This window comes from Rhineura floridana, chromosome 8 (assembly GCF_030035675.1).
Source record: "Rhineura floridana isolate rRhiFlo1 chromosome 8, rRhiFlo1.hap2, whole genome shotgun sequence".
Classification (NCBI taxonomy): domain Eukaryota; kingdom Metazoa; phylum Chordata; class Lepidosauria; order Squamata; family Rhineuridae; genus Rhineura; species Rhineura floridana.
In genome coordinates this window covers 27109226-27126023 of record NC_084487.1, presented here as the reverse complement: position 1 = coordinate 27126023, position 16798 = coordinate 27109226, and the positions used below count along the sequence as shown (strand labels likewise).

General features: G+C 43.5%; 1 protein-coding gene across 2 annotated transcripts in view; it reads left to right on the top strand.

The window, feature by feature from the left end:
- Positions 1-16798, top strand: part of TMTC1 (transmembrane O-mannosyltransferase targeting cadherins 1) — a 228684-nt gene that overhangs the window by 204909 nt on the left and 6977 nt on the right. For both annotated transcript variants that reach the window (XM_061638680.1, XM_061638681.1), the window contains 5 exons: positions 1725-1827; positions 11517-11652; positions 12638-12782; positions 13997-14134; positions 15626-15748. In XM_061638680.1, the coding sequence (XP_061494664.1) occupies positions 1725-1827; positions 11517-11652; positions 12638-12782; positions 13997-14134; positions 15626-15748 (645 nt within the window). The remainder of the gene's footprint in view (positions 1-1724; positions 1828-11516; positions 11653-12637; positions 12783-13996; positions 14135-15625; positions 15749-16798) is intronic.

Sequence of the window (16798 nt, the reverse complement as noted above, 5' to 3'; positions counted from 1 at the left end):
GTGGCCTCAGTTTATTCTCAAGCTTGCCATGTGTGATGATATCTCGCATAGAACTTGACCTCCTCTTTCCTTGACTCTGATGACTGCACACTCTTTCACCCTGTCAGTGTTATGCCTTGCAGTACGCTGTGCTTTGAAGTGCACACAACTCCCATGCAAACAGAAGATTGTCCTTCTGTTCATGTGAACACTCACCTTGAAGCATATCAGTGAAACTTCTGTTCTTGTGGGAATATTACACTTTTATCAATGCTGTTAACTTACTTATTCCTCTTATATAGTATTCCAAGGAGCTCAGAGCAGCTTACATAAAATTCCCAAGCAATCCCCTATCCAAGTAGTTTATTGGGCGAGGCCTGCTTCAGGATGTTGAACTGTATCATAGGCTTTCTGGCTATTCCCACAGCCCTCTAGGCTAGCCTGGCATTGGTACTAGGGTTGCCAGGTTCAGGGCCTGAGACTGATCCTGTATCTTTAGGAGAAGAGAAAGTCAGCCAAGTGCAGGTGGTCTTGCAACATTGTAATGAGAAAAACCACAAGGTGGAATTCTCCCTTCCCCCTGCACAACTTTTAAAGTTACAGAAGACCTCTTGGGGTCCAGGCCTGGCAAGGGCCCCCACACCCATTCAGGGCCCACCAGCAATCAGTGGAGGCTGGTCCAGTCACACAAGTGGGGCACTGCTGCCCCCTCATGTCCATCTGCCTTCAGCCACCCCAACCTTCCTTCTTTCTTTGCAACCAGTCCAGGGCCACATTCACACCATACTTTTATTCCACTATAATTTCACTTTAAACAGTCATAGCTTTCCCCAAAGAATCCTGGGAAATATGGCTTGTGAAGGGTGCTGAGAGTTGTTAGGAGACTCCTATTCTCCTCACAGAGCTACAGTTCCCAGAGTGGTTTAATAGTCAGTCCCTCTTCTCATAAAACTCTGAGAATTGTAGCTCTGTGAGAGGAATAGAAGTCTTCTGACAATTCTCAGCACCCTCCATAAACCCCACTTCCCAGAATTCTTTGGGGGAAGCCATGACTGTTTAAAGTGCAATGATAATGGAATAAATGTATGGTGTGAATGTGGCCCAGGTTTGTGGCACTGCCTGCCAGCTTTCACCTCCTTCGTCTCAGTGTTACCCCCTTGTAGAACTCAACAGGGATGAGGATGGGGACAGAACTAGAGTTCATTGGCTTTGGCCATCTGCTGCTTGGTCTCCCTGCCTTCAGCCCTACCAGTCTCACTCGGCATCAACCACTATTGCCAGCAGTGATGGCTGTCTGTCCCACCACCCCGGCTGGCTGTGTCTTCAAGCCACTTTTTAAATTCCCTACAAAGCCCCTATGGAGCCAACTGCTCCATTGTGGAGGCTTGAAATGGCAAGCCCTTTTAATTTCCCACAGTGCCCCAAAGTGACGCTGTATCAGAGGCATGGTGGGTGGCTTGCAGCTGCCTTCCATTGTTTCCAGGTAAGCCCACAGCGGGGGCCCCACTGACATAGAGAGTCCATCAGGCCACCTTAAGCTTCTAGGTGCCTGTATAGCTGCCACAATGGCTCATCCAAGGCTAATGCTGGCTTTTGCATTTGGCTTAAATTCTTTGCAGGTAGATTGTCTTGATCTCCTCCCCAATAAATTAAGTATTTCCTTGAAAGAACTGCACAAGTAGCCCTTAGTAGCAAGGCTGACTGCCCGTTGAGTAACCATGTTTGCTAACTCTTTTTGTGTTAAGGATCAATTAAAAGAAGCTGAGGAAGTCTATCAGGCTGGAATAGAGAACTGTCCGGAGAGCTCTGATTTACATAATAACTACGGGGTTTTCTTAGTTGATACCGGTAAGTACACACTGCATTGGGATTATTAGATATAATCTGGTTGAACCAAAAGGACTATTTTTTTTATCTCTATAATTGCGAGATCCATCAAAGTAACTGAAATGACCTAGAATTAGGAGTGAGCAGTGAAGTGGCCAAGTTTGCTGACGACACTAAATTGTTCAGGGTTGTTAAAACAAAAAGGGATTGCGAAGAGCTCCAAAAAGACCTCTCCAAACTGAGTGAATGGGCGGAAAAATGGCAAATGCAATTCAGTATAAACAAGTGTAAAATTATGCATATTGGAGCAAAAAATCTTAATTTCACATATACGCTCATGGGGTCTGAACTGGCGGTGACCGACCAGGAGAGAGACCTCGGGGTTGTAGTGGACAGCACGATGAAAATGTCGACCCAGTGTGCGGCAGCTGTGAAAAAGGCAAATTCCATGCTAGCGATAATTAGAAAAGGTATTGAAAATAAAACAGCCGATATCATCATGCCGTTGTATAAATCTATGGTGCAGCCGCATTTGGAATACTGTGTACAGTTCTGGTGGCCTCATCTCAAAAAGGATATTATAGAGTTGGAAAAGGTTCAGAAGAGGGCAACCAGAATGATCAAGGGGATGGAGCGACTCCCTTACGAGGAAAGGTTGCAGCATTTGGGGCTTTTTAGTTTAGAGAAAAGGCGGATCAGAGGAGACATGATAGAAGTGTATAAAATTATGCATGGCATTGAGAAAGTGGATAGAGAAAAGTTCTTCTCCCTCTCTCATAATACTAGAACTTGTGGACATTCAAAGAAGCTGAATGTTGGAAGATTCAGGACAGACAAAAGGAAGTACTTCTTTACTCAGCGCATAGTTAAACTATGGAATTTGCTCCCACAAGATGCAGTAATGGCCACCAGCTTGGATGGCTTTAAAAGAAGATTAGACAAATTCATGGAGGACAGGGCTATCAATGGCTACTAGCTGTGATGGCTGTGCTCTGCCACCCTAGTCAGAGGCAGCATGCTTCTGAAAACCAGTTGCTGGAAGCCTCAGGAGGGGAGAGTGTTCTTGCACTCGGGTCCTGCTTGTGGGCTTGGCATCTGGTTGGCCACTATGAGAACAGGATGCTGGACTAGATGGGCCACTGGCCTGATCCAACAGGCTCTTCTTATGTTCTTATGTTCTTAAAGCATCCTGCACATTCTTGTTTTCATCTGTTAAAATTAATGTTGGACCAAAACTGTTTACCTTGTTTTCTGTTAATTTTCATGTGTGTTGAAAAGTCCTTCCCACTTTTGGCAATTCTGATACCCGCTGCAAACATATCTGATTTGCTTCAAAGCTGTTCAGCACCCTTTTGGTCCCTTAACAGCTGCTGCTCCTTTTCTGCCTTTACCCTCTTCTTTTCCCTCACTGCCCTTGGCCTCATTTGCCTTTCCTGCCCTCTGATTAGCTGTCTGTGACATCACTATGTTGCATATGGCATGGAAATGTCATGAACATCCATAAACAAAATCATATGGTTTGCCACAGCAAAACAAATTAAAAGTCAGTGAGGACAAATGAGGATAAGCATAATGAGAGTAAAGAAGAAAAAGTGTAACAGTGCAATCCTATACCCCACCCTCTGATCTTAATGGCTGAGGGTGTTAGGATACTGCATAGTCCCCCTTGTGTATGTGGGGGGTGCTCTACCCATTCAGGTCCTAAAAATCCTAAGGAACTGACAGTGTAAGCCTATAATGTCTGTCATAACTAAGCACCGTTGAGTTCAACGGAGTGTACTCCCTGCTAAGCAATTTCCTGGGAGTAAGTTCCATTGACCTTAGTAGGACACACTTCTGAGTAGATGCATATAGGACTGAACTGTAAATGAAAAAATTCTGAGTCCGCTTCTAGATTGGCCGGTCACTCTTTAGTGCTTTTGGAAGGATTTGTAGTTAACAGTGATACCCAGCTGCTGACCTTCCTGATGCATGTTTGTCTTCCAAGCCAGCAGAGTGTTGTCCTTTCTGTCTGGATCTAGTGAAGGACTGTGTACCATATCCTGAAGGTAATGCAGTGAGACCACTCTAAGCCACAGATGCTCTGGCCACTTCTCTGGCTTTTCTGCTGCAGTTCGCTGGTGGCAGATTTGCTCTTCAGCTTCAAGAGGCAGAGCACAGAAGCTATAAAAGAAACAAGGCTTTGTCCGTACACAGATGCTGTGACTTGGAAAAGGAAGAACGTATGTTTCCTAAGCAAAAGACTGGTGGCAGAATATGGAGTGCTGCTGCAACTCCTGTGCTGCTGGTTCAAATCCAACTCCTGTGGCTTCGGTTCCCTTCCTGGCACACACATAATAGAAAACGTTGCTACAAATGGCACATTATACATTGGCTGAATCTGAACAGCAGACCTAGAATTTGAATTTGAATAGCAGAGCTAGAAAGTAAGCTACTCCTTTTGGTTGTCAAGGTGCCCCTCCCCAGAACAGGCTTCAGGCACATGGCTGAGCTGTTGACAGGGAAGGTCACACAGCTGTTTGGGCCTCGTGCTACTACAACCAGCCTGTCTCAGAGTTAAAATGGGGATAAAAGGTGCATTTCAACACGAAGGTGAGACTTTTGAAAGCTGCAGCAGGAAAATTAAATTCTGGACCGCCTGTCAAGCTGGGGGTGATGTGTCGCCCTTGTAAAATGTGCTAGGCACCCTGTGGTATGTTTGTCAAGACAGAATGGGGAGATACCTCTGTCCCTATTTTTGCAAATCTTAGCTATTTAAAATCCTGTGCCTTTGCACTTTACAAATCCGTTTTATATGTTAAACTTCATGTACTTTTGGACCATTTATTGATTTTATTTATTTCCCACCTCTCTTTCAAGGAGCTGAAGGAGGCATACGTGGTTCTCTAACCTATTTTATTTTCACAACAACCCTGTGTGGCTGAGTGGCTGAGCTGGGTGTCTGTTACACCACACCGACTTTCAATATAAATGTGTACTTACTCTTCCTTTCTCCCTGTCACAATATTTAAGGGAGCCTACAATATATATTTTTAAAAAATCTATAAAATATAAAATTCCTTAAAACAACTTAAAAATGAAAACAACTACAGTAGGGCCCTGCTTTACGGCGCTTCGCTTCACAGCTCCTCACTACTACAGCGGTCTCAATTAGACTAAAGCCCCACTCATACGGCGCTTGTTCCGCTTTTACGGCAGTTTTCGGGCATCGCGTGCCATTCTATTCAATGAGTTCTGCTTTACAGCGGGGGTCTGGGACGTAACCCGCTGTATGAGTGAGGCCCTACTGTATTTAAAACAAATAGCCAAATTAACCAGGGGAAATCTAAAAAAAGTAGAACATGCTGCTGTAGAAGGTCTAGCCACAAACACACAATACAAATGGTGGTGGCTCATGGGGGGAGAGTGAGGGGTTGTGGTGTCTTCTTGGTGGTGGCAACACTGTTCTCGTTGGGGTGGGGAAGGGTGAGAAGGCAGTGAGGCCAAGAGAGCTCCAGGTTGCTGGCAGCGACAGCCCCAAACTGCGTGGACCTCATCCCCTCGTTCCCCATCTCCGTCCTGAGGAGGGTGCTACTGCCGCCAGCCCCTCCTCCTGAGCCACCGCAGAATACAAGAGAGCGATCACTGAACAGCCAGTGATTATCGGGTGAATGTGTCAAAGTTCACTTGAGGCCCAAAGCAGTGCTTCTCAAATGTTTGGAAGGGGTCTCACTTGTAAACTTACCCAACCTTTTGAGAGATATTGGCACAATAACTCAATCTTTTAAGACCTAATTTTCCCTTTTACAACAGAAAACCCAATAATATCGCATCAGTAGTTAACAGAGAACAGACTATTATTTTTCATTTTTTAATGTTATTCATATAAAGGCAGTATGTATTTGAATCGAAATTAGCATGATTTAGAGGGAGGGAGCCTGGCTCTTAAAGGGGCTGGACAGCAGTAATTAAGTGCTATCAGCACAGTGAAATGGAAGGAAAAGTCCCTTGACTAATTGCACGACCAAACCCAGGAACACATTAGGGCACACAGTTTGAGAAACAATGGCCTACCTAAAGGATAGCAAAAATGGTACCAGAAACAGATCTGTTGTAAATACTTTGTCTATCCAATCCTGCCTCTCTTGACATTCACACCATACATTTAAAGCACTTTAAGAGTCATGGCTTCCCCCAAATAATCCTGGGAATTGTAGTTTACCCCTCACAGAAGCACAGTTCCCAGCATCCTTAACAAGCTACAGTTCCCAGGATTCTTTGGGGGAAGCCATGTGCTTTAAATGCATGGTGTCGATGTGCCCTCTGCATCAAGATATTCTATTGAGGTCAGGCTCCATGTGCCTCAACCTTCAAAGGAAAAGTGGGTGGTCCTGGCAGACGAGGCCTTTGCTCTGACCAGGATAGGGTGGGGCAGTGTGATGAAGAGGGCAGGGTAGCACCAGGTTGGCAGTGGTGATGAGCACAGACACACACTTCCACTCACTGCCACCCTAACCTGGTGCTCTCCTGCCTGCTGCCCTGCTCTGTCCTACCCTGGTTCTGGAGAGAGGCAGTACACTGCAGCTGGGAGGGCAGCACAGTGGCAGTGTCCCACCTCAGACACTCCAACTGTCTATATCTTTCACCTTTTGAATACAGAGCTCCCAGGGCAGCTAACAAAACTTATAAAATGACAGCAGCAGCAGCAACTAAAACCAAGTCAATAAATACATAAATAAGGAGAGAAGAATAAATACAAATTCACAGTGGCTCAGTGGATTAAGGGTTCGATCCTGTGGTCCCTGGTTGGTTGTCCCGGAGGCCATACGATGTTGTGGATCTCCCAGTCGACAGGCAGAGAGGGCAAGAAGAGGACATTCCAGGGCATATGTGTGTCAGGTGTGGATCAGGGGAGGTTTTGGATTCTCTGAATCCAAAGCTCTCCCATTTCCTCAGATTCATTACATCCTCAGGAATTGGGGGAGGGGGAGCACAGTAACCCTACAGCTGCCGTATCTCTTTTCTTCCACCTACCCCACCACCAGTGACTGCCTTCTTTGTCTTGATATGCATTCTACACAAGAGGGCAAGCATCCACTCCTTAGTTTGCTAGCGTGTTTTCTTCTCCAAAGGTCTTGGAAAATGGTCAGGGAGGGAAATCACAGCATTTTTTCATTTTAAAAAATAAGAGTCTTCTGAAAAGCTTGTTGAATGCACAGCCCAGCCTGAAGAAAGCTGGGTAGGTAATAAAGATGGCTATTTTTATTCTGTTCACGCACTGAGGTTATCAGTATTGTCTTTAAAGTCAGAGAAAGTAAGAAATGGGGATGATTTGAGGAATATACCTCTCACTCAGTTTTGCCCTCATACTGTCATATATCTCTTTACTTGCACGCTCTCCCAAGACATTTTTGACAGCACATGGGGGAAAGCACAGCAATTAAAATGCTGGGGATTGTGACAAATCTTTCTGTTGCCATCTGAGCCTTCCTGCCAACAGAGGTGACTGAGAGACCTGTCGCTATCAACCCCGAGTCTTCCAGAACCTTAAGTTAAGGCCTCCTTGGGAGAAGATACTTACATAATATGAAGTTTTCAGTGCATCCTTCCAGTCCCTATACCTTAATGCAGCCTCCCTCAAGCTGGTGACCTCCAGATGTTTTTGGATTCCCAACTCCCATCAGCCCCAACCAGCATGGCCCAGTGGTCAGGAATGATGGAAGGTGGAGTTTGAAAACATCTGGAGGGCACCAGGTTGGGGAAGGATGCTGTGCTACAAGTAAGCCTAAGAATGTGTGAATCAACACGAGTTCTTCACCTTTTTACCTCAGCCTCCGTGTCTGTCCTTGTCTAAGTGACACACATTCAGAGCAACTGAGAGTTGACCAGGACCAGAATCACACTGTGGCAGCAGCTCAACATCCACCACAATGGCAACACTAAAAGCAGGGTCCAAAGGCCATGAACAGCAGGACAGGCCTAAATACACAAGACATTGTTCCGGCACGCTGCACCTGGAACTGCAGGCATTTATGCCTGAGCCTTCAGAGTCCCACTCAGAAAGAGGGGATTATAATTTTAAAAATTTAATGGCTGGATGCAGACTTACTGCCAAATATGGTTCAGTGTGATTGCAATAGCCTTGAACTCATGTGCTATTCCTTCCTCTTTCCTCCTTAAGCACAGGTTAAAGGAGGATATTGGGAAATTTTGATTCTGTTTTCGACCAACAGAGGTGTGGTGTGTTGTTATGTGAGAACTTGGAACTGTGGTTAGTTTTAACTGTGGTTTAATGAAACAAGCCAGGATCAGAAACTGTGTGTTGAAATTGGCTTATTTCCCTAGATAATAGTTAAGACAATGTCTGGATTCAGACATAATAACCACCCGTAGTTAGTTGAAAATGGAAGCAAAAGCATCTGATGTCATCCTAGAGGAGAGGAGGGGGGAGCTCACAAGCCTAAGGCTCTTTTATGTGATGCTAATTCATAATTTAGTGCTATGTCCTAGTGCAGCCAATATATCCTTAATTCCATGTAGTCATTTATCTCCTGGTTTCTAAACCTTTAAAAAATATTGCCATCGCTGCACAGTTCCAGGATTATTATTTTTCTCCCTTTACAAACTTGAGAACTAGTTTCTTGCTTCTAAAATCAAAACTTGTAGCACAATCCTGTGCATGTTTATTTGGCAGCAAGTCTCACTGTGTTCAGTGGGACTTATTCCTAGATAAGGGTGCGTAAGATTGCAGCATTAAATACTGTATGTGATTTTTGCACGATCTCCCAAGGTAAGATGAATTTTCATTTATTTTGTCTCATTAAGAAGGCCCAAGGAGAGTCTCAAAAATTTAAAAGTAAGCAAAAGAAAATCAGCTCTGAACTGTGCATGATGTCAAAGCTTCCACCAAACCCCCAAAGATTAAATCTAAACCCTCCTAGTACTAAGTTCAACTCTGGCCCAGCCAGAAACATTTTAACATGCTTCCAGATGATGCTCTCAGGTTTAACTTGGCTCCCTGCCCTCAAAACACTTGCTTGCACATTCTCTTTTGTACATGTAACTCTTGTTCAGCTTTAGAGCCCATTCTCCTTGTGACCTTATCTCTGTGGGAAACCACTTCCATGCTGTGACTCTGTTTAACATGACTTGCAGCATGGATCCTAGATCAGAGGGAGAACAATGCAGATGCTTCTATATTAGTAATAATCAGGATCCTGCAAGAGGAATTCAGTGCTGGGAAGGGAATTCTGTGCATGATCCAGAAGGTGAATGATCAAGAAGATCCTAGCTCAGTGGTGAAGCACATGCTTTGCATGCCAGAAGTCCTAGGGCCAGTCCTCCAGTTAAAAGGACTAGGTAGCAGATGATGGGAAATAGCTCTGCTTGAGCCCTTGGAAACCACTGCCAGTCTGAGTAGATGGACAAATCTGACCTGACAGAGTTGGCAGCTTCATATTCCTAAGATTCCAGTGATAAGCTATGCTACATTTTATGGCCAAACAGAAATCTGAACACTTCCTCACTTCCAGTCCTGCCTCATACTGAGGTAAGCCATTGGCCTTCGTCAGGTGTGGAGAATCTTTGACCATCTAGATGTTGCTGATCGACAACTTACATCATCCCTGGCCATTGGCCATGCTTGCTAGGGCTGATGGGAGTTTTAATTCAGCAACATCTGGAGATCCAAAGGTTCCTCGCTCCTGGCCTATATTATAGTACTCTGAGTCTCGTCATAGAAGTGGCTTGCAATGGGGATTAGTTGATCGCACACCTTCTACCCTCTTGCTCACTCCAGTATGGCAGCATTTAGAGATGAGTACAGGGCATAGGAAAGGTGACATCTTAGATTTGAACACTTGACATTTAGGGCCTTATACATCAAAACCAGAACTTTAATTAACATGCTGAAAGCTATCAAACACCAAGACAGGTGCATGCATGCAGATGATATTTATTCCTAGTGCCCTTGCGAAGAGGGAAACCACTGTATTCTGTAGCAGTTGCAGCTCCAGGTACAGTTCATTACAGTTATCTAGCCCTGAGTTTGCAATGAGTAAAACACAGAAAAGGGTCTTGGATCACTGTAAATAAGTTTTGGCCTTGGGGACATGACTCAGAGTCTCAAATACAGTGAAGTTAAAAACCAGCAAGAGTCCCTCCCCCCTTTATGAATTTTAAAAGTTGGTTATTTTTAACCTTGACACCTTTATTTGCATTTCATGTGCAAATTATGTATGCATACTGCTATGGGTGATGTTTCCGTGTGACAGGCACTGAATTCATGTGCAAAATTTATCATATATAGCTGTTTGCTTCCCAAGGCTAGCAATCTGTCACTTTTCTTTGGGATGAAATTAACATCAGTACATTGGTGGTTGCTTTTTGTTTTTGTTTTTACACATGACACCGATGAATGATACTACTTAATCAGTTTACACACAGCTTGAGCGTTGTCTTACTCTCCCCTTCTCTGCTGTAATGGATTTCTCCAAAATCTCATCTGTCACATCTTGTCCATAGAAAATATAGTCAACCAGCACCATCCTGTGGTGATACAGAAATATAGTCTTTAAGTTTTACCATGCAGGACAATTTAGGCCAAGCCTCTGTGTGTGTGTGTGTGCGTGTGTGCAGGGTACAAGATTATTAAATAATAAATAAAGACCACCTCTGTCAAGGACACATTGTTACCTTGGGCAAATGATCCACACCACCACCACAAAAGAACTTCAGCACAGAATGTATGCTTTATTTCATTTTGTTTTCACATCAGCGCTATGACGTCAGTGAGGCTGGCCAGCGTGATGAGTTTTCGGCACCAGTTAAAATCATGATTATTCGCCCAGGCTTTTGGTTAAACTGTTTATTGGTGGAGATGGGCTTGTTGTTGACTGTTTTATTGTTTTAATTGTGATTTTATTCTGTGTTATGTCTGTTATATCCGCTCTGGGATTATATCTAATGCCTGTTGAAGAGTTAGAAACTTCATAAATAAATAATCTGGGTGCTGACTTTCCCTGTAGTATAGCAGATAAAATAGGCATTCTCTTGACATTCTGACTTTTTCTAAGTGTGCTGAATTGTTTTGTGTTTTCGTTGGTGGAGGGGGAATATGGAAGAGTGCTTGGAGGGATAAGGTCATCTGCTGGAACACCAGAGTAACTGAGGGACTGCCCTTGTTCTGTCAAGTGAATGAGATGATAAATGAGACCTTTAATTTTTACCATTGTTTATAACAGATTAGTGGAGAGAAAGAGAATGAGAAAAATAGTCATCAGTGGCTGGATACTACTTTCCTTTTCTTTGATGGGGTTCCTCCTTCATGATAGCAATTTAGATGGTAACACTTAATTGCAATATTATTTGCATTTCTAATCTAAAACTAAACCCTGATTAGGGATGTAATCCCAGGTCTCCCCAGCCAGAATCCCTCATGCTAACTATTTTGCCACCCTTGCCAGCTCACTATTCTGTGACTGTCAGCTGAGCCTAATAAATTGGATGTTATGTTGTATACTGCTGCCATTTGGTGTGTGTGTGTTTATATAATGGATCAAGCTACTTGAGGGTGTGGCTATAAGGGGTACCATGATGATCTCCTGCACTTCAAACTTTACTACTAAACCACTGATTTTCATATGCATTCCTAAATGCAGCATCATGGGTAGAACCCATAGTAGCTGTGCAGGATATGTTGAGAGCAGCTATAACCAAACCCTCTTTCCTAGGATCTCCTGAGACTGCCATTTCCCATTACCAGAAGGCCATCCAGCTAAGCCCCAGTCATCACGTGGCCATGGTGAACCTGGGCAGGCTGTACCGCTCCTTGGGGCAAAACAAAGATGCTGAAGTTTGGTATAAACGGTAAGGAAAGACAAGAGGAGGGATGATGTCCTCAAGTTCCGTGGCCAGGGCTTGAAAGTGTCTGGCCATAAGGAATCTCAAATTTGCACCAGGAAAATGCAAATGCCGGTTCTCTGAACAAATAATAAAAGCCATCACTTTGTGCACACTTGGTCATGCCACTCATTACATCTGTAGTCTTTTGGGACTTTTTGTGAAACAAAATATTTTGGTTGTCGTCGGGGAAGTGAGGACACTGGCAGAAGAGAAGACTGGTGGCAGTTATGATAGAAGGGATGACAGCAGGGAGAGAGGAGAGCTGTTTTATACCATGGAAGGTCCTCCCTGCACTCTTGACTTTAAAAAGCCTTGTCATATTATTTATTTATTACACTTTTATACTGCCCCATAGCCAAAGCTCTCTGGGCGGTTTACAACATAAAAACAATATACCGTTACATTTGGCACAACTGATAATAAAAGAAAACAAATATATCACATTTTAAATAAACATAACTGAACAATAAATTGCTAGCAATATCCATATCTTAAAAAACAAAATATAACAATTATAAAAATATCTAGACAAAAATAGAAGAAAACCATACATCACATTATAAAACATAATCCGAACAATAAATCTCAAACAATATACAGTTCATCAAAAGCAGAACAAACAAAAAAAGAGAATAACAATTGTAAAATATATCTAACAGTTATAAAATATGTCTCAAACAAAGTTCTCTGCTCTTCCGTTGTGCTTCTCCCCACCTAACCACCATCTTCTCTAACCAGTAGGACTACAAACATTTCTTCCACTGCCCTCTTTCTCCAAGACACCCCAAGATGACTCCAAGTGCAACACTAAGTGCCCTTCCCCTTCATATACCTGGAGCGGAAGACATGAACCTTTTGCTTGTTCTGGAGACACATTTCAAGTCATACTGTTTGCTTTCTTGTTTTCTCCTCCCCCCACCCCACCATCTTCTTGGTTGCCATCCTTTAGAGCACTGAAAGTAGCATGGAAAGCTGCAATCTTGTCTCCTCTTGGAGCTCTGTATTACAACACAGGGCGATACGAAGATGCGCTAAAGGTGTACAGAGAAGCTGCAGTGCTGCAGCCATCCAACAAGGAGACTCGGCTGGCCCTGGTGAGTGTGTGAACAAAGATCATACAAGTCATTGGAACTTTAACAAAGGAAACTGTCTTTCCATGTCAGAGGTGAAGTTCCTCTACTTCTTACTCTATGACAACCAATGGATTTCAGCTTTGCAGTCGTTTATGCTTGCAGGTAGGTTTGGGAGAGGAAGTAGACTGGTTCAGACATACTGCTAAACCATAGTTTTGCATTATGACAATGAGCCTGAGCAAGCCTTGGGCTTGCACACATCCCCTTTCCTTCCAGCATGGCTGTGAGAAGAGTTTGGAAACTTCTTCTTCTGTTTTCAATTAACCACAGCTTGCTGAGTCATCTGAACCTGCAAACTGTGGTTAATAAACTGTGATTAATCTTAACTATGATTTGTTTAAACTATAGGTAAGATTAATCACAGCTTATGGGTTTGGATGTAGCACTAAACAGTAGTTATTCTAAACAGAAGTGCAAGCTTTCAATCTCTTCATCGCAGCTATCCTGGAAGAGGAAAGGGGAAGAGTGTATGAGTCCGAGGTGCCCTGTGGCTCTTCTTCATAATGTTAAACCATGGTTTGGTAATACTGTGGAAGAAAGTCAGTTAATGACAAGGTCTGTAAAGTCTGAGAAAGAAACCTCACAGAATAGCTTTGAGACAAGTGTAAAAGGGATCCTTCTAAAGTTGATGTTGAGAAGTGATCTGGCTGCAATTATCCATACCCTGGTAACACCAAGTTAGACAACTGTAATGTACTTTTTGAGGGCTGCCTTTGAAGACAGCTCAGAAACTTCAGTAGGTCCATAATAAAGCCACAACACTGTTAACTGTTAACGCTAAGATCTTGACTGACTGCCGGTTTGTTTCTGGGCACAATTCGAAGTACTGGCATTTACCTTTTAAAGTCCTAAATGACCTAAGCCCAGGGCATTTGAAAGATAGTCTGCTCCCATACAAAACTGCCAGGTGTTCAGATTATCATTATCCAACTCTGCTGCCCAGAACGTCTGTGCTGAGGTGTGTGGCTACCAGAGATAGGGACTTCTTGGTGGTAACATCTCATCCAGTGAGATTACAATGCTCATTCCAGATGGCAACATCTCATCCAGTGTGTTTACAATATTTGCTCACAGGCAGGTCATTGTAAGCTGCCATGATAACACAGAATGCTCATCAGTATCCTAGCAGCTGAGGGAGATCATGAGGAGGGCACCTTTTTTTTGTTTTTTTGCAGGCTCAAGTTTTAGCGATGATTGGCCAAACCAAGGAAGCGGAACAAATGACCAACCATATTGTGACCGAAGAGGCAGAGTGCCTGGAGTGCTACCGCCTTTTGTCAGCCATCTACAGCAAGCAAGAGAATTACAACAAGGTACAGATGCTGCTCTGGTAGGAAAGCTTTCAATCAAAGCAATTGGTTAGGAGATCAGCTTTTATACAGCCGTCCACTTGAGTTAGTCTTAAAAGGATGCATAGCAATGAGCCTGAAGCCAGCCCAGTATTTTCATGTGGGTTATGCATGCATAATTGCTGAGTGTTTCTGCCATATCTGGATGACAGAAGTGAAACTGATTTTTCTAAGGTTCTGAGGTCATGTGTCCTTCCATTTTGCCCCTGTCAGTCCCCATCAGAGGCCCACGATTCCACTCTACCCATAGACTTGCCATTCTCTGGACACTTGACAAATCATTAAAAATATTGGCTTGGGCCTGAGAACCATTTGCCAAAGGAAGTTGCAGGAATGGGATTTTCCCATCCCCTCCTTCTCCCAGCACTCCCAAGAAGCCTGTCCTGAGGACCAGGAGACCCTCCTGAACGACTATGTCATGGCTAGGGATGGGATCTGTTGGCCAGTGCCAGTTTGAAGGCATTCTGTCAGCCTAACAGGCTGGTATTATTAAGTCGAGTTCATTCTTTGTCTACTGCTTTTACCAATCCATTCCCCCCTCCCGAAAAAATATTAATAGTTTGAAAGGAAATACCAATATTTTGAAAGGAAATACTAATAAATCGAAGGAAACATCGATAAAAATAACAATATTAATACCAATATTCTTACTCTGATTTTTTAAAAAAAAAATCAGTTTCCAAAAATAGCCGTGGAAATCACTACATAAAAATCTGATCTGCAACAATAGCAAATAAATGGAAAATTCAGTACTAAATCCGAATTGAGTGGAATTCTAGCACATCCCTAAGTTTGCTTACAGAAGGTAACAGCTTTAGTGCAATTTCCCCCCTCTCCTATCAGTCTTCCAAGACAGAGCTTATCCCACCCAGAGTGTCCCCCAATTCTCAGAAAAGGCATTTCTAGAGCTGTAGAAGGGAGTCCCATCTTCCTTCTGAGAATCCAACCCACTGCTAAAATGTAACTTTTCTGACCAGAACAAACATGGCAAATTAAATAGCTAATGCAAACTGCCTTATTATACATCAGTACTGCGAATTGCAGCAAATGGGAGGGTTTGTGTGTCTGATAATAAAATATTGGTACTTTCAGTGTGGAATTCTGTAAGAGAGGGGTGCTTTCCTCCATGTTAAAAGGGGGCAGGAAGAGAGAGGTACAGACTACTGGCAAAATACTATGAAAGTCCAGCAAAACATTTTCACCCATGTTCACCTATACCTTTAAGTCTCTTCCATACATTACGTGGCAGCTGAACCAAGTTTGTTGATCAATTGGCAAAGAGCTGCAGCCAATCCTGGTTCTCATCGATATACATATTTATCTCATTCACAAATTACATTTTTAGGTGTATACCTCAAAAAAAGTTTGTGAATCAGCCCTCAGAGTGAACATCAAAATATTATGGGAGCTCTGCTCAAATGCCCCATGCTTATAATTTTGTATGTATGTGTGTAGGCACTTGAAGCCATAGACAAAGCTCTACAGCTGAAACCAAAGGACCCTAAAGTCATATCAGAACTGTTTTTCACTAAAGGAAACCAGCTAAGAGAGCAAAATCACCTGGATAAAGCTTTTGAGGTAAATATAATAACAATAATGCCATATATTTAATTAATTGTAAGGTAATGATCTTCAGATTGGTTGGTATACATTCAGTGAACACACACAGTGGAGGATGGTGAAGTAATGGGACATCCAGTGAAGAAGGCAGCTTCAGGGTTCTAGGAATGCTCCCTCTATGATGAGCTTCCGCCGGGCCTTGAAGACCTGGCTCTTCAGGCAGGCTTTTGGGGTGGGTTAGGTTTTATTATTATTGTTGAGATTTTTAATGTTTTAATGTATTTGTATGTTTTTATTTTGTACGTCGCCCAGAGTGGCTGGACAGCCAGCCAGATGGACGACTAATACATTTAATAAATAAATAAATTATACTGAGTCAGACCATTGGTCCATCTAGCTCAGTGTTGTCTGCTCTGACTGGCAGCGGCTTCTCCAGGGTTTCAGACGGAGACTTTTTACCAGCCCTACCTGGTGATGCCAGGGACAGAACCTGGGATCTTCTGCATACAAGGCACATACTCTTCCTCTGAGCCACTATGCCCCCCTGCCCCAGTTTGGTGCACTATTGCTATCTTTACATAACAAAGGGGTATAGCCAGAGAGGCAGGCAGCCTGTAAATCCTGTCTGCTTCACATTCAACACTGTGCACCCTTGTTTCTATGATCATGCATGTATTTTAGTGATATTGCTGAAGTACCTTATATCTAGAGGCACAGGTCACCCCAGTGGCTAGGAGTGCCTTTTACCCACAGCTGTGGCTGTTTCTGGACCAGGATAGCCTGACCACTGTTGTTCATGCACTGGTAACCTCCAGGTTGGATTACTGTAATGCGCTTTATGTGGGGCTACCCTTGAGGTTGGTGCGGAAGCTGCAGCTGGTGCAAAATGCGGTGGCAAGACTGCTCACTGGGGCAGGGTATCGCCAACATGTCACCCCACTGCTGAAAGAATTGCACTGGCTGCCCAGTTGCTACCAGGCCAAGTTCAAGGTTCTAGTTTTGGTGTACAAAGCCCTATACAGCTTGGGACCAGGATACCTGAAAGACCGTCTTATTCCTTATATACCC